At 42.8% G+C, this 26,496-nt stretch overlaps 1 protein-coding gene across 1 annotated transcript in view; it reads right to left on the bottom strand.

Moving 5' to 3' along the window:
• Positions 1-7,597: 7,597 nt before the first annotated feature.
• LOC141167409 (extracellular calcium-sensing receptor-like) overlaps positions 7,598-26,496 on the bottom strand; it is a 94,505-nt gene continuing 75,606 nt past the window's right edge. The window contains exon 5 of the mRNA XM_073654815.1: positions 7,598-8,517. Coding sequence (XP_073510916.1) covers positions 7,598-8,517 — 920 coding nt within the window. The remainder of the gene's footprint in view (positions 8,518-26,496) is intronic.

The raw sequence follows: 26,496 nt of genomic DNA, 5'->3' as shown, positions 1-26,496 counted from the left end.
TCAACTGTGCAGGTACAAGCTTGTGGGCGTCGTTTGCATACAGCGCATGCGCGGGGGAACCACCTCCCGTGAGAAGAGGTTAGACAGCCGTAGTGTCATTAATATGATGCGTCTTGATACCCTGCGCATGCGCTGTATTCACCCAATGGCGGAGGCATACAGAGGTCACGCAGTATAAATCATGTGATCGCTTTATTAAACTACTCCGCAGTAAAGTCAACAGCGCAGTGCATCGATCATATAGACCGATGCACCGGGAATCAGTACGTACTGGAATATAGACCTGAGTTAAGCATAGAAGAAGCCTGTAAAGGAAGTACCGTATATAATATATATTTACTGTATAGATAAGTATATAGATGTCCAAACGAAAGAGCCCAGATAAAAGTGACAGTGCAAAACAGCAAAATGCATTTAATGTATTTACATAACAAAAATTACTATAGTGGCAGTGCATACGTGAGTGAACACATAAAAAATATATAATTAATTATACATAGTGTCAGTGACCAAATGAAGGAAAATGACAGTACATGATTAAATAGAGCGATGTATATAATAAACCTTAAATTAATTAAACATATATCAAGTTGTACTTCATTATTAATGAATTTAATAGAAAATTGTAGTGAAAAACAAGAATAAAATCGTGATTGATTTTAAATATGTGTGTTACCATAGTATAGTGACTGCCTGAGTAAAAAAAATAGATAAATACTTTATTTTATTTGAACATGAATTATTTACATACTATTGATAATGAACCATACCGGAGAAAGTGCCAGTGCATAGGTGATTTATATATATGTGAAAAGGATACACATACAAATGCATAAATCCAACCTTTGATTTTGTAGAGACACATATATATTAATATTTAAACTAAAACAATGATTATAAAATAAATATAAAATAAACCACAAATCGCCATTGTCTATTCTTGAATCCCTCCATGAATTCACTGCAAATACATTAACGTGACAGTGTCTAATTAAAGTATAAACATAAAGTGCATAGGTAAAAGTAAAGTATTATATAACAAGCATGTATACATAAGGTGCAATTTGATCTATTTTTCAAAGACCTCATCATGCAAAAAAGAAATAATTAAATATAGAAAAGAAACAAAAAAAATATAGGAGAAACCACAAATAAAACTGATGGCAATTATATTATGGGCATGGATAAGAATAGAACCAGTAAATCATTTACATTTTTACGCCATTGGTACATATCCCAATGCTGAGTTATATATGAGAAATAAGCAAAAAATTTAAATGTAAAAACAAATCAAACAAGAACACATAAGTTAAAAATTGGTAAACCAACCAAGACAAGAAGTCTCAAGAATAGCAGAGAAGTGCTCAAATGGAACTACAGTAAGGGAACAAATGAAGAATGCTTATTGAGACCATGAGGGGTATAAGTTTTCAGCTTATATATGCATTGGACTTCATACTGGGCCAATCTTTGCTTCCAGTTTCCTCCTCTAGGTCCAGGTATTATACAGTCGATCCCTCGTATCCGCAGCAAAGTTTCATCACACCCATGTGTTAGCCAGAAATGTCGGGGTATAGGTTTTAGGTCCATGTGTGAAGTAGCTTCCTTTGCTGCGTTGATATCGTGCACATGTTCCCTGGTTCTCCTTCTTAGCTCCCTTGTGGTCATGACCACATATATCTTACTACTTGGCCATGTGGCATAATAAATAACCCCACTTGTATCACAATTTATCGGGTGAATGATTCTATAGTTGGTAATGCCCGAGGAGTCAGAAAAATCAGAAGCAGTCATAATGTTAGAGCATGCCACACAGTGACCACAAGGTTAGTTGCCCCCTTTAGGGCCATGTGATCCAAAGATAAAATTAAATTTTTTACTATCTTGATAGTGACTGTGAACCAATAAGTCACGTAGGTTCTTTGATCGCCGAAATGTAATGGATGGATTCTCAGATAAATGTCTGCTAAAAGTGGCAACACACAACAACACTGGCCAATATTTACCCAAAATTTGCCGTACCTGATAATGATGAGATTGATAGTCACATATGAATTGGATGTTTCTTCGTTGATTTTAATTTTGGAATGAGGAGGTCAGATCTCTTGGTCATCCTTTCTCTTTTCTCCGCATGCTGAATGCAGTGTTGGCTGTACCCACGTTCCAGGAACCAGTTGGTTAAATCAGATTCTTAATGATCATACCTTGATTTGTCTGAACATATCCTGCGAGCCCGCAAGAGCTGCCCCGTGGGAATATTTCTTGTCAAGTGAGAATGATGTGAAGTAGAAGAAGAAGGGTATTCACTGCCATCTCCCTCCTATGTATATGTATTTGTAAGTAGCCCAATTGGTCAACCTGTATGGATATATCCAAAAAATTGATTGACACCTGACAAGATACATAGAAAAGTTTGATGTCTGATGTTATATGTATTGGCTTTAAGGTTTTCGAAGAACATATCAAGATCACTCAGAACCCTGCCAGATCAGCAGAATATCGTCAATATACCTGCCCCAAAAATGGATCCGATGTATCAGGGGATCTGGTTGAGTATAAAAGATCACCCTCTCCCTCAGCCCCAGGAAAGGTTTGCAAATGAAGGCTCGCAAGCCACCCCCATTGCAGTGCCCTGGAGCTGTAGGTAGAGGGAGTCCTTGAACATAAAGAAGTTCTGTGTTATTATGAATGAGACGGATTCAAAGATAAAGTCCCTCCTCAATTCATCTATATCATTCATGATCAAGAATGCCCTTAGCCCTGCTATTGCATCCTTGAGCTTGATCGAAGTGTATAACGATTCCACATTGCATGTGACAAGTGTCATACCCTTTTCAATGTGAAGGCCATCGAGTTTTAACAGTAGGGACACCCAGCCGCCATGAGGTTGTGGAAAGCTTTCACCTCCATGAGCCTAAAAGGCAACATTTCAAGTGCAAGCAGTCCAGAAATGTGTCAGTTTAGTATTGCGGCCTGTGGGTGGGTGGGTGACTGGTGGCATACTTGCACTTGCATTCCAAGGACTGTGGTAGGGACAACTGAACGCTGCGAAGGGACAAGGATGTGGATGGTGATGGTTGCAAGTCTGCAATGACAGGTGAAGGGCGGGAGGCATCTTCGCATGCGCAATGGACAGGGGATTGGCATGCACGCACAATAGCGGAAGAGGCTGTGGTGTCACCCGCAGACACTGCTTCTGGACCTTGGTGTTCGGCCCAATAGTCGGGTGCTTTGCTGTCATGTACCTGAGCACGCTGGTGGTGGTCAGGCTGGTAGTTTTGGTGCTCTTACTGATGCTTGCCTGGCAGATGTTGCAAATGGCCTATTTAGGGTTATCTAAACATGCTTTAAAAACGACCCAGACTTGGAACACCTAACAGTTGTGCTGGCAACTTCCATCGTGTTGGTGTTCCGGGGAACGGTTGCCCGCTTTGTGTCTGTGACCACCACACTGCTTGTTTTTGCCTGTTGTGGTGCTACACCTCCCTCGCCTTTCAGTGCTTGCTCATCACTAGTGATTGATGTGGCTGCTGTAGAAGTGATCCGGATGGCCGTGGGACACTCAGATTATGTCATGATGGCCGACAGGTGAGGGATAAGGTTGTTTTTTATTCTTGTTTTTTTATAGGAGATGAGGGCTTCGGGGGCTGGGTGAATAATACATATATTTTTATAACTGTGTGGAATTTTATTTCAATAAAAGAGTTTATTCTGGTGGTGTCTTTATTGAAAAAACATTGCAAACCTTTACTATGCGGTTAGCAATGGGGACGTCTTATAGACACCTCTCAATTACTAACCTGGGCTTCATTTCAGCCGCCAATAAAAGGCTGACTTGAATTCCAACCATATTATGCCACTCGCCTCCACTACATGGTAGTGGAAAGACTGGGGCTAACCGCCAAAATTGGTGAATCTTATGGATGTGCCATTTCTGGGTCCACTGAGGGCTGATGTTATTAGAATCAGAAGGGGCGCCTGTGCTCTTCTGAAAGTAATAAAAAAATGTTAAAATTGATAAAAAAAATTAAAATAAAAATAAAACACATTATACTCACCGATGTTTGCCACCACTGCAAAAAATGAAAAATAAAAAAAAAAACATATACTCCTCTTTCACCTAGTCCCCAAAGCCCATGATCACCTGTAATAAAAGTAAAATAATAAAGCAACCTCATCCTCATCTGTCCACCGCAGTCCAAATAGCAAGGGTCCCACGAAGATCCCATGAACAGAGCTTGCACATTGTAAATTGTTCTATATCTATCAATAGATCTATATATCCATATTTATATCTATTATCTATCTTATTTGTTAAGAAAATGGAACAGCACCAGTCATATAATGAATGAGTGCATGGCCTCCCAGACAATGATTCTGTTTTCGTATTATTTATTCAATATTAAAAGAATTATCTTAGATAGATATATGGATAGATAATAGATATATGGATAGATATACCCGCGGATCACCCGTGGAAACGGACATGCGGCAACTCTTTCAAGACAACACCATGTCAATTTCTCTTTCAGAGTCACTAGTTTCTGCAAGAGAAATCTGATCAATGTGTAATGAACTGATTGCGGTGAATCCGCATGGATCACTGAACATATGCGGATTCACCTGCATTCAATAGAATGCAGCGCTTTGTACGCAGCAAAAAGTATACTGTGTCCAAAATGCTGTCTGCCCGGATCGTGTGCACATATCCTATCCCTTGGAGAACCTTTGAGCCAGAGGTGGGTATTTTCGCTGCATCAAAAATGCTGCATTCTAATGCCGCACTTGCTTTATCAGTACATGTGAATCTACCGCATGTAATGACATTTTAATCGGTCAAAATCTGCAAAGGAGAGTTGCATCTCCACTACAGAAATTGACATGCTGCAGATGAGTTTATGCAGCATGAAAAAAAACAAGCACAGTGGGCATGGAATTTCTTATAAATGAAAGAAAATGAAGAATTAAATAAAAAAATGGTGTGGACTTCTGCATCATTTTCAAAACCAGCAGAGGGAAAGCTGACCACTGTGGGCTGATATTGCTAGCCGGGGAAGGAGCCTTTAGCCAAAGATGTTCCCTGGCTATTAATAACAGCTCACAGCTGTTTGTTTAGCCTTTACTGTCTAGATAACAAGGGGCCCCCAGGAAAAAATTGCCCAAGGGTGCCCCTATAATATCTAACCAGCAAAGGAAAACAGATAGCTGTGAGATGATATTAATAGCCAGGAAAGGGTCATGGATCCTGGCTCTCTCTGAGGCTAATAACATCAGCCTTCAGCTGACCCAGAAATGGCGAATTTATAAGTTGTGCCAATTCTGGTGCTTAGCCCCACTCTTCCCACTACCTTGTGGTGTTGGTGAGTGGAGTAATAGGGTTGGGGTTCTCGTCAGCTTTGCATTGGTGGCTGACATGAACCCCAGGTTAGTAATGGAGAGGTGTCTATAAGACGCCCCCATTACTAGCCGCATAGTAAAGGTTTACAACGTTTTTTCAACAAGGACACCGCCAGAATAAAGTCTTTAATTGAAATAAAATTCCACACGGTTTGAAAAATGTATTTATTATTCACCCAGTCCCCGAAGCTCTCGTCTCCTGCAAAAAAAAATAAAAATCAACCATATCCCTCACCTGTCCACCGTCATGACGTAATCCGAGTGTCCCGCGGCGATCCAGGTTACTTCTGCAGCAGCCACATCAATCACTGGTGTTACTACTGTAGAAGACAGCACTGTAAACTGACAGGAGTGGAATCACTCCTGTCAGTGTATAGTGCTGCTGCAGGGGTGAGCTCACTGGAGTTCGAACAGCTGATGATCAGTTGAGAGCTACAGTGATCTCACTTATGACATTGGTGTTGCATGGGAAAACTCCCATACAGCACTAACGCCGTAAGTGAGATCACCAGAGCACTCAACTCCGGTGACCTGAGCCGGCAGCTTCTCGCGATATACTGCGGGAGTGAGCATGCTCCTGTCAGTGTATCGCCGGCTGTCAGATAGGATAGTCACCTCTCCAGAAGTTGCCTTGCTATCACTGACATCGACGTGTGAAACTTGGTATTTGGACTGCGGTGGACAGGTGAGGATGAGGTTGGTTTATTATTCTACCATTATTGCAGGTGACCATGGGCTTCGGGGATTAGGTGTAAGGTGAATATATGGTGGTTTTTGTTTTACTTTTTTTTTTTTTGCAGAGGATGAGAACATTGGGTTCAAGGTGCAGGTAAGTGATAGGTGAGTATGATGTGTTTATCATTTTTATTTAAATATTTATTTATTTTAAATTTTTTTCTTTTACTTTCACTTTCAGTTTGCAAACACGCTGATGACAGATTACTTCTACCATCAGCGCCGCTTGTGTACAGTGACAGCAGGTGCCAGATGATGTGGGTAGTAGCCCCATCATTGGGTGCCTGCCACCCGTGGTAAGTTTTTTACCGCGGGTGACTCACAACTGCGGAGATCATGCTGATAGCTGACAGCATGATCCCGCAGAACTGTGGCCAGCAGTAGCGATCTTACCGACGGTCACAGCCCCTGATTCCTGCGAGTCACTGTCAAAGGTGCGGGAATCATGCTGACAGCTAACAGCTTGATCCCTGCAGTGCTGTTACCGGCAGTAGTGATATCACCGCCGATCACAAACCCTGATTCTCACGCTGTCATGCAGAAGACAGCGTGGGAAACCAGAGATGTTCGTGTTCGGGGCTGACTTTTGCCAATTTTTTAGCAAAAGCTCGATAACCCGAACACGAATCCGAATGTGCCATATTAATGCTGAATTTGAAACTTGCGATCGTTCGCCGAACAAATTCGCTCATCTCTAATCATGACTAACAGTTGTGACATCACCTGTTCCACAGTTTACCACAGAATAAGCTCATTTTGTTCTACAGGACCTTTTACTTACAGTTTGATTGGGCTGTGTATTACCAATGCTAACACCCTTGTCCTATGATAACCTCACCTCCTCAGCACCCCTGTCTGGTTTCCAGGCAATGTCCATCACAGGATCATTATCTTCATCATTGTCATCCTGGAGTCTGCTGACAATTTCTTTGGTGTGGAATTTGGCAAAAATAAAGAAATGAGCCGGAGCACAAGTTGTTTTACATACAACGTAAAAGAGCTTGTTGACACTGTGGCCATTTAGCAGACAAACGAGATAGCAGGGTATATGATCATTTTGTCTCTATCTTAGGTTTTTTCTGTTAAATGGCTAGTGTGAACATGCTCTTATATTATGCATACATATCAAATTATTGTCTGGCTAATTTCTTTGGTTTTGCTGTAGTTTCTTGTACTTTGTACAAACAGGATCAGAGAATGACTCCAGACTTGTGCCCCTTTAATCCTGACCTATATTCCATTTGCATGCTTGACAAAGACATGAAATAGATTGAAACATAGCAATTTATATTTGGTAAAATACATTATTAATACAATTAATACATCATCATCCTATTTGGATGCTGTTCAATATACTTAAATCTACCGGGTGTTTAAATGATTTTTAGAAGATCATTGATCAAGATTTACTTTCATAGCTTTCATTAAAATAACAGTTACCATAATTTGTGGTTGCAAAATCTGTCTACAATTTGCTTATTGCGCCTTTATCTTTATTTCTCATCAGATATTCTTTGGAGTTCATCTCTGGTCTGAACAGTAAAATGAAACATTTAGGAAAAAACATACAGATCAACAATGCCCAACTGGATGCCAGGATGGCAAACACCTCCATGGCGACTGTATATTTGCCTTGAGCACTAAGAGAGGCAGGAATAAAGGATAGCCAAACACTAAGGAAGGCCAACATACTAAAGGTAATAAACTGAGCTTCATTAAAACTATCTGGAAGTTTTCTTGCCAAGAAAGCCATAATGAAGCTAATGGTAGCCAGAAGAAAGAGATAACCGAGCATGGCCCAGAATGCGATGGACCTATCATTACAGTCAATAATAATGAGTTCTGCTTTATCTTCTGTGTTGAATTTAGATAATGGAGGATCCACTGACATCCAAGTAATACACAATATTAGCTGTAGAAGGAAGCATATAAAGATAATTGAGTAGGAGACTTTTAGGGTAGTCCATTTTCTTAGACTACTTCCTGGTCTAGTAGCCATAAAAGCAAAAACCACCATGATCGTCTTGGCCAAAATACATGCAACACAGAGAGTGAAGACCAGACCAAAAGATACCTGACGTAGGAGACATTTATCATGATCAGGGTAACCAATAAAACCTAAAGAACAGAAGAAGCAGAGACTGATGGATATCAATAGAAGACAACTTAGAGAGTAATTGCTGGCTTTCACAAGTGGTGAATTGTTGTAATAAATGAAAAAAAACAGGATAAGAGCTGGAATAATAGATGACATTATGGCAGTTGCAGCTAAGGTGGCTCCTAATTGATCCTCATAAGACAGAAACTCTATAGGCTTTGGTAGACACTTGGATTTTTCAAGATTGGGCCATTGGTCCCATGAACATCTGAAACAGTTCAAGGAATCTATAAATGGAGAAAAAAAATATATTTAGCTTGTATCATTTGGTCACTGCCGTGTTATGAAGCCTGAGCGGCCATAAAATATAAAACTGAGAAGGAAAGATTTCGAAGAACACTTACTTGGAAATCAATAAGGTCAACCAGGTGAGGTATTTGGACATGACTTACAATTGATAAATACAGATTTTGAATTGTAATCATTATCAATTCTGAAAGACTCAGTTCGCTGTATTTATGTATCATTTTCCTAAAAGGAGAGTTTCCCTCTACCAAGATCTGTGCCTTTTCCATAACACAGGTTTAGTACTTTTTTTAGTTATTACTATTTATTTTATGTAATTGTATGTGCCTTACTGTAATGTCTTCTTGTGTATTATTTTTCATATATTTTATAAACACTCCCAACTTTTTGGATTAAATATATGAAATATATTAGCTTTGCTACTCTTGTTCTATAAACCGCATCACCAAAGCCATATGCTACTCATAACGGGTGTCCAATCGTCCTGTGTAAATGACTAGTGGTGGCAGCTAGCTTTTCCGGGGTAATTGAGAAGATTAACAAAGACCGTACTGTATTATATATATATATATATATATATATATATATATATATATATATATATATATATGCAGTTAGGTCCATATATTTGGACAGAGACAACATTTTTGTAATTTTGGTTCTAGACATTACCACAATGAATTTTAAACAAAACAATTCAGATGCAGTTGAATTTCAGACTTTCAGCTTTCATTTGAGGGTATCCACATTAAAATTGGATGAAGGGTTTAGGAGTTTCAGCTCCTTAACATGTGCCACCCTGTTTTCAAAGGGACCAAAAGTAATTGGACAGATTAAATAATTGTAAATAAAATATTCATTTCTAGTACTTGGTTGAAAACTCTTTGTTGGCAATGACTGTCTGAAGTCTTGAACTCATGGACATCACCAGACGCTGTGTTTCCTCCTTTTTGATGCTCTGCCAGGCCTTCACTGCGGTGGTTTTCAGTTGCTGTTTGTTCTTGGGCCTTTCTGTCTGAAGTTTAGTCTTTAACAAGTGAAATGCATGCTCAATTGGGTTGAGATCTGGTGACTGACTTGGCCATTCAAGAATATTCCACTTCTGTGCTTTAATAAACGCTTGGGTTGCTTTGGCTTTATGTTTTGGGTCATTGTCCATCTGTAGTATGAAACAACGACCAATCAGTTTGGCTGCATTTGGCTGTTTCTGAGCATACAGTATTGCTCTGAATACATCAGAATTCATTCGGCTGCTTCTATCCTGTGTCACATCATCAATAAACACTAGTGACCTAGTGCCACTGGCAGCCATGCATGCCCAAGCCATCACACTGCCTCCGCCGTGTTTTGCAGATGATGTGGTATGCTTTGGATCATGAGCTGTACCACGCCTTCGCCATACTTTTCTCTTTCCATCATTCTGGTAGAGATTGATCTTGGTTTCATCTGTCCAAAGAATGTTCTTCCAGAACTCTGCTGGCTTTTTTAGATGTTTTTTAGCAAAGTCCAGTCTAGCCTTTTTATTCTTGATGCTTATGAGTGGCATGCACCGTGCAGTGAACCCTCTGTATTTACTTTCATGCAGTCTTCTCTTTATGGTAGATTTGGATATTGATACGCCTACCTCCTGGAGAGTGTTGTTGATTTGGTTGGCTGTTGTGAAGGTGTTTCTCTTCACCATGGAGATTATTCTGCGATCATCCACCACTGTTGTCTTTCGTGGGTGCCCAGGTCTTTTTGCATTGATGAGTTCACCAGTGCTTTCTTTCTCTGGATGTACCAAACTGTAGATTTTGCCACTCCTAATATTGCAGCAATTTCTTAGATGGTTTTTTTCTGTTTTTGCAGCTTAAGGATGGCTTGTTTCACCTGCATGGAGAGCTCCTTTGACCACATGTTTACTTCACAGCAAATCCTTCCAAATGCAAGCACCACAGCTCAAATCAACTCCAAGCCTTTTATCTGCTAATTGAGAATGACATAACGAAGGGATTGCCCACACCTGTCCATGAAATAGCCTTGGAGTCAATTGTCCAATTACTTTTGGTCCCTTTAAAAACAGGGTGGCACATGTTAAGGAGCTGAAACTCCTAAACCCTTCATCCAATTTTAATGTGGATACCCTCAAATGAGAGCTGAAAGTCTGAACTTCAACTGCATCTGAATTGTTTTGTTTAAAATTCATTCTGGTAATGTCTAGAACCAAAATTAAAAAATGTTGTCTCTGTCCAAATATATATGGCCCTAACTGTATATATATACATATATATATATATATATATATATATATATATATATATGCATTCCATACATTGGAATCAGATGTGTATATACTCTACATTTTCCATGAGTTCCCCAATAGCCGGACAATCAGCTAAAGCAGCCGTGGCAGTCAATTGTATAATTGTCCTTACGATTGGAGGCAGCAGAGTGCTGCTCATGACAACTTGCCATCAGCTGGAAGATATCTGCAAGATCCCCCAGTTCTTCCCAGTCAAATTGGTGGCAGCGGTGAGATATCTGCAGGATCCCTCGGCTGTTACCTGACAACGTGCTACAGGGGAAGGCAAGAAATAAGGAGCAGAGGACAGCTGTGCGTCAGGGTTGCGTGGAAAGTAGAACAAGTGAGCAATGACATTTGTATTATTATTTTTATTTTAACATCTTATGTTTATTAGTCTATGGGGGTCTGGAGAGATTCCACAGCATAACAAGGAACATTCAATTTGTATCAAATAGCTTTGATCTGGCGAAAATTTTGCCCTTGCGATTGAGTGAATTTTTAAATCTAAATCTTGCCATATTTGCGCATCCTCACAAAAACTTTGGAAATTTGAGAGTTGATTTGCGGTATCCATACCCATCAGTTGTTTATTCAGCCATAGAGCCTTAAGCTATGTTCACACTAATATGGAGAAAATATGGAACAATGATGACCCTTCTCAGGAGTGGCTGGCTGACCAAGATTACCCCAAGAGTGCAGCGGTGACTCATCCAAGAGGTCACAAAAAAACCCACAACAACATCCAAAGAACTGCAGGCCTCACTTGCCTCAGACTGGGCAAAAATGGCATGCATGGCAGAGTTTTAAGATTAAAATCACTCCTGAGCAAAAAGAAGACAAGGGCTCTGCTCAGTTGTGCCAGAAAACATCTTGATGATCATCAAGACTTTTGGGACAATACTCTGTGGACTAACGAGACAAAAGTTGAACTTTTTGGTAGGTGTACAGTATGTCCGATTACATCTGGTGTAGAAGTTACACAGCATTTCAGAAAAGGAACATTACACCAACAGTAAAATATGGTGGTGGTAGTGTGATGGTCTGGGGCTGTTTTGCTACTTCAGGACCTGAAAGACTTGCTGTGGTAAATGGAACCATAAAATCTGCTGTCTACTAAAAAATACTAAAGGAGAATGTCCAGACATTTTTTCCTGACCTCAAGCAGAAGCGCACTTGGGTTATGCAGCAGGACAATGATCCAAAACACACTAGCAAGTCCACCTCTGAATGGCTTAAGATAAACAAAATTAAGACATTGGAGTGGTCTAGTCAAAGTCCTGACAATTGAGGTGCTGTGGCATGACCTTAAAAAGTTGGTTCATGCTCGGAAACCCACCAATGTGGCAGAACTACAACAATGCAAAGATGAGTGGGCCAAAATTACTAAAGAGCGTTGTAAAAGACTCATTGCCAGTTATTGCAACTGCTTGATTGCAGTTGCTGCTGCTAAGGGTGGCCCAACCAGTTAATGGTTTAGGGGGCAATCTTTTTCCCTTAATAATAAAGACCTTCATTTAAAAATTGCATTTTGTGTTCACTTGTGTTATCTTTCTCTAATATTTAAATTTGTTTTGTCATCTGAAACATTTAACTGTGACAAACATGCAAAAGAATAAGAAATCATAAAGGGGCAAACACTTTTTCACACCACTGTATACTTATCAAGAAAATGTTAGCATTTTTTTAAGCAAAAATGTTGGCAAAACGCTCAAAAAGATGCCTGAATATGTTCACATTCCATATTTTTTTGCCAGTTGTCTTTCAAAAGACATGGTCAAAACAATGTACTTCATGAGTTTTTAGGGTGGAAACTGAGGAGAAATTGAACAGAAACACTCAAATCCCACTCAAAAATCAAAAACTTCTCAAAAGTTCTGCAACAAAATCACCAAATTACTTAATGGTAATGTGATTTTCCTGAGCCCATGGCAGCACCACACGAGAGGGGATCCACCCTTCAAGGACAGGAAAGCTACAGAATAGAAGGGCGACAGCTCTCTACCACCTCAGTTGTTTACAGAGCATGAGAGGAAACCACTTAATAGTTATACACACCATTAAAAGAACTACACGATTTTTTCTTCTTCTTCCGTAAGGCGGGAATACAGCCTATAGAACTCTTTCCCTAAAGGAAAGGAGAGCAGAAGATCCCAGATCAATCCTATTGTGTCTTAAAGGGTATAAGGTGATGCTCATATCCCAACCTTACATATTGTTTGACGGGGACATCGGCTTTCCTATTGCTCTTCCTTGGATTAACACAGAAAGAAGGTTGCCAAATCTCCTGCCTTCTCTGGAACTTTGAAGCCACCTTGTGAAGAAAGGCTGATTCCAGAACTACCCTATCTTCTAGGATCTGTGTAAACAAAGGATTAACCGACAAAGCTTGAGGCTATGTGCCCACATAGCAGATTTGATGCAGAGCATTTTTGCCTCTCTCTTGCAGAAAAAAACGCATGCAGATTTACATGCGTTCTTTCTGCCAGAGAGAAGCGTTTTTTCAGCGTTTTCGCATGCATTTTTTCAAGCACTTTTCCAAGCGATTTTGAGCATCACTTGAAAAGTGCTTGACAAGTTGATCACACTATATAAATCCATGCAACCGGCATGGATTTATAATGTGTGAACAACTTAGATGCTTTAAATGCAGCATCTATAGTAAAAAAAAGAATTAAAACATTAAAAATAAAAAAAAACCTGTATATTCACCTCTCCGGCTGCCCCCGGTCTGCTCTCCGGTCTCTTCCGGTCAGCTCCCAGCCGCGTCTTCTCCCTTCAGCGTCCCGCAATGTACTGTGAATGAATGGAGTAGATAGACTGGAGGACAGCATAGAAAAGCGTCTCAATGTTACTCCGCCAAAAAAGAAATGAGGATAAACAGGCTCAGCATATGTTAAACTTAAAGCCCAGTCATGAGGTCGTGTGGAGCCCTGACATGTGGCTAATCTTAGCCTAGAGGTCCAAGGCCCAGCTTCTGTACCTGAAGCCAAATTTAAGAACATGAGGCACAGACTATTTTTTTTTTACAATGCGCATGCTCCTTGTGCTTCGATTTTGAAACATATTTCTTTCTCTGGCAATAAATAACAAGAAAGAAAAAACCTCATTACCAAGTGAACTTTCACAATGATCACTTACTACAGGGTGGGCCATTTATATGGATACACCTAAATTAAATGGGAATGGTTGGTGATATCAACTTCCTGTTTGTGGCACATTAGTATATGGGAGGGGGAAACTTTTCCAGATGGGTGGTGACCATGGCGGCTATTTTGAATCTGGCCATTTTGGATCCATCTTTATTTTTTTGAATGAGAAGAGGGTCATGTGACACATCAAACTTATTGAGAATTTCATAAGAAAAACAATGGTGTGCTTGGTTTTAATGTAACTTTATTTTTCCATGAGTAATTTACAAGTTTATGACCACTTATAAAATGTGTTCAAAGTGCTGCTCATTGTGTTGGATTGTCAATGCAACCCTCTTCTCCCACTCTTGACTAGTGTTGAGCCACCCCCATAGTGTTCGAGTTCGGTTCGGTTCGTCGAACACCCGTGTGTTCGCCGAACTGTTCGTCGAACTGTTCGTCGAACACCTTCGAACACCGTTAAAACCAATGGCAGGCAAACAAAACACATAGAAACACATAGAAAACACCTTCAAAGGTGTCCAAAAGCTGACAAACTGCTCAGAAGACACAACTAACACATGGAAAAGTGACAAGTACATATAGTCATGAGAAAAGAAAAGAGGTGGAGGAGTAAAAGGAGGGGGAGACACAGATATAGGCATGTCATGCCCTTCTAAAATCCAAAAAGTGAGAAGCCGATACGTTCAGTCCGCTCCTGCCCGTGCCACCTCCGTGTCGCCGGGTTTGTGCCAGAGCCGCGGTGAACCCTGATGGCCAGCCCCCCTCTCCCAATACTGGTGCCTGTCCGCTGGTGGGTCGAGCGAGCCCCCCTGTGGTGGAGGCAGCTCTAAGTTTTTTAATTTAAATTGTCTCTCTAATTTGAATGAATACACTTTAAATCCATTTACAAGGATCTATTGGAGGGCAAGTCTCATGCCAGCAGCCGCGTAATTCCAGCTCCAGTAGTGTCCACTAAAGCTGCTGCAGTTAAAAAGCTTTTATAAGGATCGAGCTCGGCTGTCCACCGCAAGGCATCCTAGTGCCAGTCCCAGCCCCTATGCCTTGGGGTGAGTCCTGATGCTCTTCACTGAGTATCCCGTGGTACCGAAGCATTTCCTTTGAAAAAATTAAGTGTCCAAACTACAGGTGGTGTAGCTTGCTTAACAGCCGGGATAATCCGCTGACTAGCAGACACTGCTACTAGGCACAAAGTATTTCCTGGGCTAGATGCAGTTAAAAATTTGTAAGTAGATACTCTCGTTGGATGCTGAGAAAGCATTCCATAGAGTCTCCTGGCAAGCCATATATGATTCTCTTAAAAAACTTGGGGTAGGGGTCTAGGGGACCCTTTTATAGCCAAAATCACGGCCCTGTATCACAATACGTCACCTAGGCTGAAGATAAATGGAACTGTAGCACCCTGAGGGCTCGGTTGCTACAGACGTATTGCACCTCACCCAGAGGTGTGATATCTCACTCTCAGGTAAGGATGGAGTGTGGATCAGGACCCGACACCTGCATGCATTACACCACATTGCCGTGGGGCAGGGCGACCAATATGCCCCTGAGATGGGCACGACAGTCCTTGTCCCTGGCTGGAGTGGGGGGAGGGAACAATGAGGAAGGGGAACCCTGTAGTGCAGGAGCAGCGAGGAAGCAGTTCCTGGGTGCATTGAGAAGGGAGTATAAAAGGTGGGCACCATCTTAGTTCAGTGCAGAGAAGTCTGAGCAGAAGTGGCAGGGAACAGGGGCTCTGCATGAGGTCTGCTCCGGAGGCGGGCCTAGTAACAGAGGCCCAGGCCTGCAAGAGGGAGAAGGAAGGAAGAAGAGCGGAGAAGGCTCCAGGAACGAGGAATGAAGGGATCCCAGGGGTGCGGACGGGCGAGTCGCCACCGCACGCCCGAATCCACCTGCGTGAATTGGTCAGGCCAAAGGGGGAGACCGGTCCCCGAACTAGTGGAGGCAGGAAACGACCCTCAGCTATAAACCGGAGGCTCTGACATTTTATGTGGCGCAGCCCCTCGCTACACCCGCTAGGAAGGCACCACATAGGGTCAGGGAAACTGGCGCCAAGTTTACCAAGAGGAGGCCCGAGGCAGCCGGACAGAAGTGTTTGGTAAGAAAGGCCAGACAAAGGACACACAAAGGGGGTCCTGTGAAGCGCTCCAAAGTTATCTGGGAGTTGTCTGAGCCCCTCACCTGGTGAGCACAGTACGACGTGGGCAGCCGTTACCTGCAGACGTGGTCTGGATAATAAGAACTGTGAGTAAAGGCCCTGAACTGCATCACTGACTCCGTGTCGTTACTGCTGCTGCCCTGCACCATCACCCCCATCCTCCGCATACACTGCCCTGAGGCTATACTCCTTCCGTGGGGAGTTATGCTACGCTCTGCTGCATCCACAACACCAGCCTCAGCGGTCTGCCCTGTAGCGGCGGTTCACTCTGACCGCAATCCACGGGTGGCGTAGTCGGACATTTAAACATCAAAACCACATAAATAGTTCCGCCACTGGTTTGACCACCCTGAGCCACGGAACCGGGTCGCCGCCACGAAGACTACAACCACCAGCATCCACCAAAAAGGGTCCGGCTCCGGGTGTCCCAAGGCCCAGGGGGTGCGTCAGAACATTTTCATCACCTTTCACAATCACCAATGGGACAAGGCAGGGATGTCCTCTGTCCCCTCTCTTATACATCCTAGTGACGGAGCACCTGCTCTCATCAATTCGCCATAACCCCAATATTAGGTGGATTGAGGTGGGAGGCACCGAGTACAAGTGCTCTCTATTTGCTGATGATGTCCTAGTATATATCACTCAGTCACATATATCCATCCATGCTGTTATGGCTGAAATAGATCACTTTGTTACATGGTCAAATTTTAAAATCAATGCAGCGAAGTCTGAGGCCCTCGATGTCTCCCTCCCCAAATCCATATAGGATTCCATCCAGTCCAACTTTCCCTTTGCCTGGCCCTCACAGGGTATCAAATACTTAGGAATTCCTATTCATAGAGACCTCTCCCATCTATGTTATCTTAATTTTGGGCCCTTTATTGAACAACTCCATGCAGACCACGGTTGGCAAGTTAGAACTGTAAGATTCACTACGTGAACCACTGGTGTTTTGTGGAAAAGCACATGTACACTGCGTTCCAAATTATTATGCAAAAAGTGTTTAGGAGTGATAAGGGAAGAATTTGTTTGTTTGTCAGTTAAACTCATTGATGGTGATGTGTGTCAGGGCTCTTTATATCACTGTAAGCAATTGCAGACACCTGTGCTAATTAGTTTGGCAGCTGTGTCCAATGAAAGGCAAGACTACTTAAGAAGGCTGTCTCACATTATTAAGCAGCCTACATTTTCTGCCAAAATGGAAAAGAAAAAGGATGTGTCGGCTGCTGAGAAGCAACAAATTGTGGAGTGTTTAGGTCAAGGCATGACTACAATCAACATTGTGCGATGATCGTTATGAAGTGTCTTGGCAATCAAGAAGTATGTAGCTGATTCACAGTACACACGTGTGCGTGCTGATAAGGGCAAATTGAGGACTCTTTCCTACAGGCAATTACGTCAGGTTGAAAGAGCAGCGGCAAAAAAGCCTTGTCATAGCAGCAGACAAGTTTCTGAAGCTGCTTGTGCCTCCAACGTCCCCCGAACAACAAGATGCAGGGTTCTTCAGAGGTTTGCAGCTGTGCATACGCCATCCTGTCGACCTCCTCTATCCACTTCACACAAGCAGAAACGGCTCCAGTGGGCCAAACATTACATGAAGACTGATTTCAAAACTGTTTTGTTCACGGATGAGTGCCGTGCAGCGCTCGATGGTCCAGATGGATGGAGTGGAGGATGGCTGGTTGATGGACACCCCACGCAAACACGGCTACAGCGCCAATAAGGAGGAGGTGGAGTAATGTTTTGGGCTGGAATCATGGGGAGAGAGATTTTCGGCCCCTTTAGGATCCCTGAAGGTGCTAAAGATGAACTCCATAATGTATGTGGATTTTCTCAAACAGCACTTCCTGCCATGGTTCAAGGAGAAGAACCGTGTATTTCACAGCAAGATCATTTTTCTGCATGATAATGCACCATCTCATGCTGCACATAAAACATCTGCATCTCTGGCTGATATGGGCATAAAAGGGGACAAACTTATGGTGTGACCCCCATGCTCCCCTGACCTCTACCCCATTCAGAACCTTTGGAGCATCATTAAAAGGAGTGTCTATGATGGTGGGAGGCAGTTCACATCTAAGCAACAGCTCTGGGAGGGTATTATGTCCTCATGCAAAACAATTGAAGCAGAAACCATCCAAAACCTGACAAATTCAATGGACGAGAGAGTTCAGAAGCTCCTTTCGAACAAGGGGTCCTATGTGAAAATGTAACATCGCCTAGAATAAAGTTTTGAGTTGAAAACTGTTTGATTTCAGTTTCTAACAACCTGCTAATGCTTATAATTTCAAAAATGACCATTTTTTTGGTCTTTATTAAAATGAAAAGGTTGATCGAAAAGTTTGGGGGATCTAAGAGTGTGGCAACCCAGTAGTCATGATTACTTCGAATTCTGAAAATATGAGGGTCATGCTGCAGGTAGTGCAGCAAGAAGGCACTTATGTGTCTTGCGCATCTCGGAGCCCCAAAATTATTTTCCGGGCTAGATGCAGCTAAAAATTATTATTAATTTTAAATCTGGTGAAGCTTTAGTATAGATGGCCTAATAGGATCAGTGCTGCACACTGCTACAAAGCCCAAATTATTTTCCAGTCAAGATACAGATAAACATGATTAGTAATTTGAAAGCTTAAAACGGTTGGTAGGGTGATTTTAACCAATCATCAAGCTTTTACTCTCCCCAGGATGACACAGGGGTAGAAAAGTCTTTTCGGATCCATGATTTGTTCATCTTTATGAACGTGAGTCTGTCTACATTATCAGTGGAGAGCCCCGTGCGCTTATCTGTCAGCACACCACCAGCAGCGCTGAACACACGTTCAGACAGAACGCTGGCTGCGGGGCATGACAAGATCTCCAAGGCGTAAGTGGCTAGCACCGGCCATTTATCCAGATTGGAAGCCCAAAAAGAGCAAGGGTCCAGTGACACAGTCGTGGCTTCAATGTTTACTTGGAGATACTCCTGTACCATCGTCTCTAGGCGTTGACTATGTGTCAGACTTCTTGTCTCCTGTGGCCTTGCAAAGGATGGGCTAAAAAAGTGATGAAATGATTCCGCAAAATTGATGTTACCAGCAGATACTGTGGTTCTGTTACGGTTTGAGTGCTGAACACTTGGTTGGCAAGTTGGAACTGTGAGATTCACTACGTGCACCACTGGTATTTTGTGGAAAAGCACATGTAAGATTCTGCAACAGTCTCTGCTGATACTCCTGCATGCGTGCATCCCTTTCTATGGCAGGAATAATTTCTGCAAATTTACTTTTGTACCGGGGATCTAACAGTGTGGCAACCCAGTAGTCAGGATTATTTCTTATTCTCACAATTCGAGGGTCATGTTGCAGGTAGTGCAGCAAGAAGGCACTCATGTGTGTCGCGCATCCAGGAGCACCAAGTCCCTGTTGTGTTGGTGGCGAGGTAACAATTATGCTTCCTTCCTCTGTCCTCTCCCCCCAACCTCGCACAACAGAAATGTGATCAAGGTCTCCCTCATCTGATGAGTCTTCCATCAGTTCGTCCTCCACTTCTTCCTGGGCTCCTGCAACTTCCTCACTAGTTTGGCTGCTACCATGCGCCCTGGTAAAACCATCTCCCCCACCCTCACATGCCTGCCGCCTTGGTTCTGCCGACTGTCCGGACCTTGCAGATGTTAGCCCTTCCGCATACAACTCCTCCTCCTCTACTTCCTCCACCTCCTCTTGTGCCACCACCTGACTCCGAATTCTGTTTAACATGTGCTCCAGCATGTAAATCACCGGAATAGTCATGCTGATAATGGCATCGTCAGCACTAAACATCTTCGTCGCCATTTCAAAACTGTGCAGAAGGGTGCATAGGTCCCTGATCTGAGACCACTCCTCCAGCGTGATTTGCCCCACCTCTGAATCTCGTTGGCCCAGGCTATACGTCAGAACGTATTGCACCAGGGCTTGTCGGTGCTGCCACAGTCGCTGCAACATGTGCAGAGTTGAATTCCACCGGGTAGGCACATCGCATTTTAGCCGGTGAAGTGGCAGGCCCAACGACTTCTGTAGAGATGTAAGTCGCTGAGCTGCGGGACGCGAACGGCGGAAGTGAGCACACAGCGACCGTGCCCTCTGCAGAAGGCCATCTAGTCTGGGATAGTGGGCTAAAAATTGCTGGACAACCAGGTTCAACACGTGAGCCATACAAGGCACGTGTGTGACATTGCCCCGGCGAAGGGCCGCACCCAGGTTTGCAGCATTGTCGCACACGGCCTTCCCTGGTTTCAGGTCCAGTGGAGACAACCATTCATGAAATTGGTTCTCCAGAGCTGACCACAACTCCTCAGCTGTGTGACTCACATTTCCCAGACATTTCAATGTAAAAACCGCCTGATGACGTTGAGCCCTACTGCCAGCATAGTAAGGAGGTGTGCAGGATCCCTTCTGCGCAGTTAGAAAGCTTGTGGCATGACCAGACAGGCTTTGGGTGCAGGTGGAAGACCGAGAGGAGGTTGAGGAGGCAGAAGCAGTGGAGGAACTTTGACATAAAGAGGATTGACGCACAACTCGTGGGGACGGCAAGACTTGGACAGCAGCCCCTTGTACTGCTGTCACCATAGTTACCCAGTGCCCAGTCAGCGACATGTAACGCCCCTGTCCATGCCTACTCGTCCAAGTGTCTGTGGTGAAATGCACCCTGTCACACACAGAGTTTCTCAAAGAAGCGGTGATGTTGTGTGCGACATGCTGGTGGAGCGCAGGCACACCTTTCTTTGAGAAGTAGTGCCGACTGGGCATCTGGTACTGGGGCACTGCGACGGACATAAGGTCTCGAAAATCCTCTGTGTCCACCAGGCGGAAAGGCAGCATTTCTGTAGCCAAGAGCTTGCAGATGGTGAAATTCAACCTCTTAGCTTTCTCATGGCTAGGAGGAAATGATCTTTTACTTGTCCACATCTGAGGGACCGAGGGCTGGCTATTGTGCTTAGACGGGGTTGCTAAGGGTGTACCGGCAAACTGCCGGTCTATGAGGAAGATGCAGGCGGACATGTTAGGTTGCCTTGATCCAAAGGTGGTGCTATCGATGTCGGACAGCGCTCAACACCAGCTGGTGTTACAACTCCAAAGAAAATGATGACCTGCCAATCACGCTGGCTGTTGCGGGTAAAGAGGTGGCAGGTCTGCGCCCCAAAACAGGTGTGACTGCTGTCCCCCCAGTCACAGAGGATGAAGAGGCCGCGGATGCACAAGATATGGCAGACGGTGGTTGGCCCGGCCGGTTAGGCCGCATTGTAGCACACTGAGCTTCCCACTGCAACTTATGCTTCATGTCCATGTGCTGGTTCATGCATGAAGTACTCAAACTATGTATTTTTTGGCCTCTACTTAGCTTTTGCTGACAAATGTTACAGATAACACAAGTTGGGTCATCTTTATCGATCTGAAAAAATGCCCAGGCTATGCAAGGCTTAGCACCCATGCGACCTGAAGAGCCACCACGACTTGTGGTGAGAGGCAGAGTTGTGTTTGAGGATGCAGTTGTTGACGTGCTTCCAGTACTACGTCTCTGTCCAGGAAGGCGCAACCTGACCTCGTCGTCACTAGCATCTTCCTCCACCTCCTCTGCTGACCTCATCTCTTGGCTAACTGTGGGTTGACAGTAAGTGGGATCTCCAACCTCATCATCATCACCCTGTGCGTTATCACACCCGTCGTCCTCAGAGCCAACCTGTTCCTGCCCTGACAAAAAACTAAAGTTGTCGCTCCAATCAGGTATTTGAGTCTTATCATCGTCTTCCTCATTGTCTCCACCAACAGGAGTTACAGTTTGGGAATGAGGGTCTACATTATGGTCAGAACCTTCTGCGTCTGGTCCTGGATCCGACTCATAAAGATTCTGGGCATCAGTGCAGATCATTTCCTCGTCTGGATTCACAGAAGCGCTGTAGTCGACCTCTGATTCCCAGGCTATAGTATGAGTAAACAGCTCTCCAGACTCAACCATCTGTTCTACCTTATACTCAGACGGGCAGCTGGAGATTTGGGAGCTGTGAGGAAGCAAGTGCGATTGGGGTGACACCTTTGAGGACTGGAGTATTTGTGATGTTGAAGTTCATGTGGAGGAGAGCCCACTTAAAGAAGCACTTGATATCCGTTGAAGCACCTGCTGTTTTTGTGCCTCATCTGGAATTTGTAGCGATTGGCGTGGCCGTAAGAAAGGGATCTTATCACATTGACCGCTGAAAGAAGTAGACATTTTAGTTTGGCTGGAAGATGGTCTTTCTTCTGCAGATGTTACTGTTGCTTTAACACCTACCCCACGGACACAACCTTTTTTCCCCTTCCCAACACGCCTATTCCCCTTTCCACCAGCAGCACACCTTTTTCCACTCATTTTGGTGGTTAACTAATTCACAACTCTGGAGTTGTTTGCACAAAAAAACAATGGATGGGAACCGAGCAGAGCTGAGTGGCCAAACTGTGGTATTAGGCCAAAACTATTGGCTGGGTTAGATGCAGAAAAAAATTATATTAAATTTGCAACCTGATGGAGGTCTGTATAGATGGACTAATACAACAAGTCCCACACACAGCTAGAAGCCCAATATTTTTTCAGAGGTAGATGCAGAAAAAAATATATTCAGTATGCAACCTGATGGAGGTCTGTATAGATGGATTAATAGAACAAGTCCCACACACAGCTAGAAGCCCAATATTTTTTCAGAGGTAGATGCAGAAAAAAATTATATTCAGTTTGCAACCTTATGGAGGTCAGTATAGATGGACTAATAGAACAAGTCCCACACACACCTAGAAGGCCAAATATTTTTTCAGAGGTAGATGCAGAAAAAAATTATATTCAGTTTGCAACCTTATGAAGGTCAGTATAGATGGACTAATAGAACAAGTCCCACACACAGCTAGAAGGCCAAATATTTTTTCAGAGGTAGATGCAGAAAAAAATTATATTCAGTTTGCAACCTTATGGAGGTCAGTATAGATGGACTAATAGAACAAGTCCCACACACAGCTAGAATTCCAAATATTATTTCAGAGGTAGATGCAGAAAAAAATTATATTCAGTTTGCAACCTTATGGAGGTCAGTATAGATGGACTAATAGAACAAGTCCCACACACAGCTAGAAGGCCAAATATTTTTTCAGAGGTAGATGCAGAAAAAAATTATATTCAGTTTGCAACCTTATGGAGGTCAGTATAGATGGACTAATAGAACCAGTCCCACACACAGCTAGAAGGCCAAATATTTTTTCAGAGGTAGATGCAGAAAAAAATTATATTCAGTTTGCAACCTTATGGAGGTCAGTATAGATGGACTAATAGAACAAGTCCCACACACAGCTAGAAGGCCAAATATTTTTTCAGAGGTAGATGCAGAAAAAAATTATATTCAGTTTGCAACCTTATGGAGGTCAGTATAGATGGACTAATAGAACAAGTCCCACACACAGCTAGAAGGCCAAATATTTTTTCAGAGGTAGATGCAGAAAAAAATTATATTCAGTTTGCAACCTTATGGAGGTCAGTATAGATGGACTAATAGAACAAGTCCCACACACAGCTAGAAGGCCAAATATTTTTTCAGAGGTAGATGCAGAAAAAAATTATATTCAATTTGCAACCTTATGGAGGACAGTATAGATGGACTAATAGAACAAGTCCCACACACAGCTAGAAGGCCAAATATTTTTTCAGAGGTAGATGCAGAAAAAAATTATATTCAGTTTGCAACCTTATGGAGGTCAGAATAGATGGACTAATAGAACAAGTCCCACACACAGCTAGAAGGCCAAATATTTTGTCAGAGGTAGATGCAGAAAAAAATATATGCAGTTTGCAACCTGATGGAGGTCAGTATAGATGGACTAGTACAACAAGTCCCACACACAGCTAGAAGCCCAATATTTTTCAGAGGTAGATGCAGAAAAAAATATATTCTGTTTGCAACCTGATGGAGGTCTGTATAGATGGATTAATACAACAAGTCCCACACACAGCTAGAAGCCCAATATTTTTTCAGAGGTAGATGCAGAACAAAATATATTCAGTTTGCAACCTGATGGAGGTCTGTATAGATGGATTAATAGAACAAGTCCCACACACAGCTAGAAGCCCCATATTTTTTCAGAGGTAGATGAAGAAAAAAATATATGCAGTTTGCAACCTGATGGAGGTCAGTATAGATGGACTAGTACAACAAGTCCCACACACAGCTAGAAGCCCAATATTTTTTCAGAGCTAGATGCAGAAAAAAATTATATTCAATTTGCAACCTGATGGAGGTCAGTATAGATGGACTAATAGAACAAGTCCCACACACAGCTAGAAGGCCAAATATTTTTTCAGAGCTAGATGCAGAAAAAATTATATTCAGTTTGCAACCTTATGGAGGTCAGTATAGATGGACTAATAGAACAAGTCCCACACACAGCTAGAAGGCCAAATATTTTTTCAGAGGTAGATGCAGAAAAAAATTATATTCAGTTTGCAACCTTATGGAGGTCAGTATAGATGGACTAATAGAACAAGTCCCACACACAGCTAGAAGGCCAAATATTTTTTCAGAGGTAGATGCAGAAAAAAATATATTCAGTTTGCAACCTGATGGAGGTCTGTATAGATGGATTAATAGACCAAGTCCCACACACAGCTAGAAGCCCAATATTTTTTCAGAGCTAGATGCAGAAAAAAATTATATTCAATTTGCAACCTGATGGAGGTCAGTATAGATGGACTAATAGAATGATGCTATGCCCAAAAGATTTTACTTCACTAGGTGCAGTAAAAAAATTGGTATTCTATACACAGGTGGTATATCTTGCAACACAGATAGGCTACTCCACTGACTAACACACTCTGCAGTAGGCCAATAAGGATTAGCTTAACTGATGTAACCTAGTCCTGAAAAGGACTCCAATTACAATTAGTCTTTACTCCCACAATCTATCTATTTAAGAGCACAGACCTGCCTGATAAAAGTCGTAGGAAATGCTGTAACCTAGTCCTTAAAAGGACTGCAATCACAACTATTCCCTACTCGCAAGCTATCTGTAGATTTGTGAGAAAATTTGCTTGAAATTAACAAGGTATAGCGCACACAGCAACAGCGGTGCCGTCTAACATGCAGCTGCAGCAGTGAGAAAATGGTGGCGACGGGGAAAATGGCTTGGTCTTATAGGGCAAGGACATGTGACATACACTGCCAATGACACATGCCCTTGCTTGTGTGAAAAAAAGCACTTCGCTCCGTGTGTGCGCTGCTGATAGGCTGACAGATTGCACCTCCCCACTGCAAATGCGGGAAAGAGAAAAAAAAATGGAGATCTTCATTGTTCCTGCAGAGATCCATCCCCTGCCCCTCCCCCCACCTCGCTGTACACTCAAACTGCGTATTAACATTAATTTTCATCATTACTGAGAAAAAATCCAGTTATGATTTTGGTGCACGAACAGTTATCGAACATAACCTTGAACAGCCGAATTTTTCTCAAATTTTTCGTGTTCGCCGAACGGCTCGAACACCGCCCAAAACAGCTCGAATTTGAGATTGGCGAACAGTTCGAGTAGAACAACGCTCATCTCTACTCTTGACACACTGATAGCAACACCGCAGAAGAAATGCTAGCACAGGCTTTCAGTATCCATTGTTTCAGATGCTGCACATCTTGTATCTTCACAGCATAGACAATTGCCTTCAGATGACCCCAAATATAAAAGTCTAAGGCAGTCAAATCGGGAGACGTTGGTGGCCATTCAACTGGCCCACGATGACCAATACACTTTCCAGGAAACTGTTCATGTAGGAAAGCTCGGACCTGACACCCATGATGTGGCGGTGCACCATCTTGTTGTAAAAACTCAGGGAACGTGCCACCTTCAGTACATAAAGATGGCAACACATCATCATGTAGCAATTTCAGATATCCCGTGGCATTGAGGTTTCCATTGATGAAGAATGGCCCCGCTATCTTTGTACCCCATATACCACACCATACCATCAAGATACGAGATGTGCAGCATCTGAAACAACGGATACTGGAAGCCTGTGCTAGCATTTATTCTGCGGTGCTGCTATCAGTGTGTCAAGAGTGGGAGAAGAGGGTTGCATTGACAATCCAACACAATGGGCAGCACTTTGAACACATTTTATAAGTTGCCATAAACTTGTAAAATACTCATGAAAGAATAAACTTACGTTAAAACCAAGCACACAATTGTTTTTCTTATGAAATTTTCAATAAGTTTCATGTGTCACATGACCCTCTTCCCATTGAAAAAATAAAGTTGGATCCAAAATGTCTGACTTCAAAATGGCCACCATGGTCACCACTCATCTGGAAAAGTTTTCACCCTCCCATATACTAATGTGTCACAAGCAGGAAGT

The sequence above is a fragment of the Phyllobates terribilis genome, unplaced genomic scaffold, assembly GCF_046119375.1.
Source record: "Phyllobates terribilis strain yellow unplaced genomic scaffold, ASM4611937v1 Scaffold_11__3_contigs__length_659146591, whole genome shotgun sequence".
Lineage (NCBI taxonomy): Eukaryota > Metazoa > Chordata > Amphibia > Anura > Dendrobatidae > Phyllobates > Phyllobates terribilis.
Note: the sequence above shows the minus strand (reverse complement) of the source record. Positions and strands in the feature narration are given on the sequence as shown.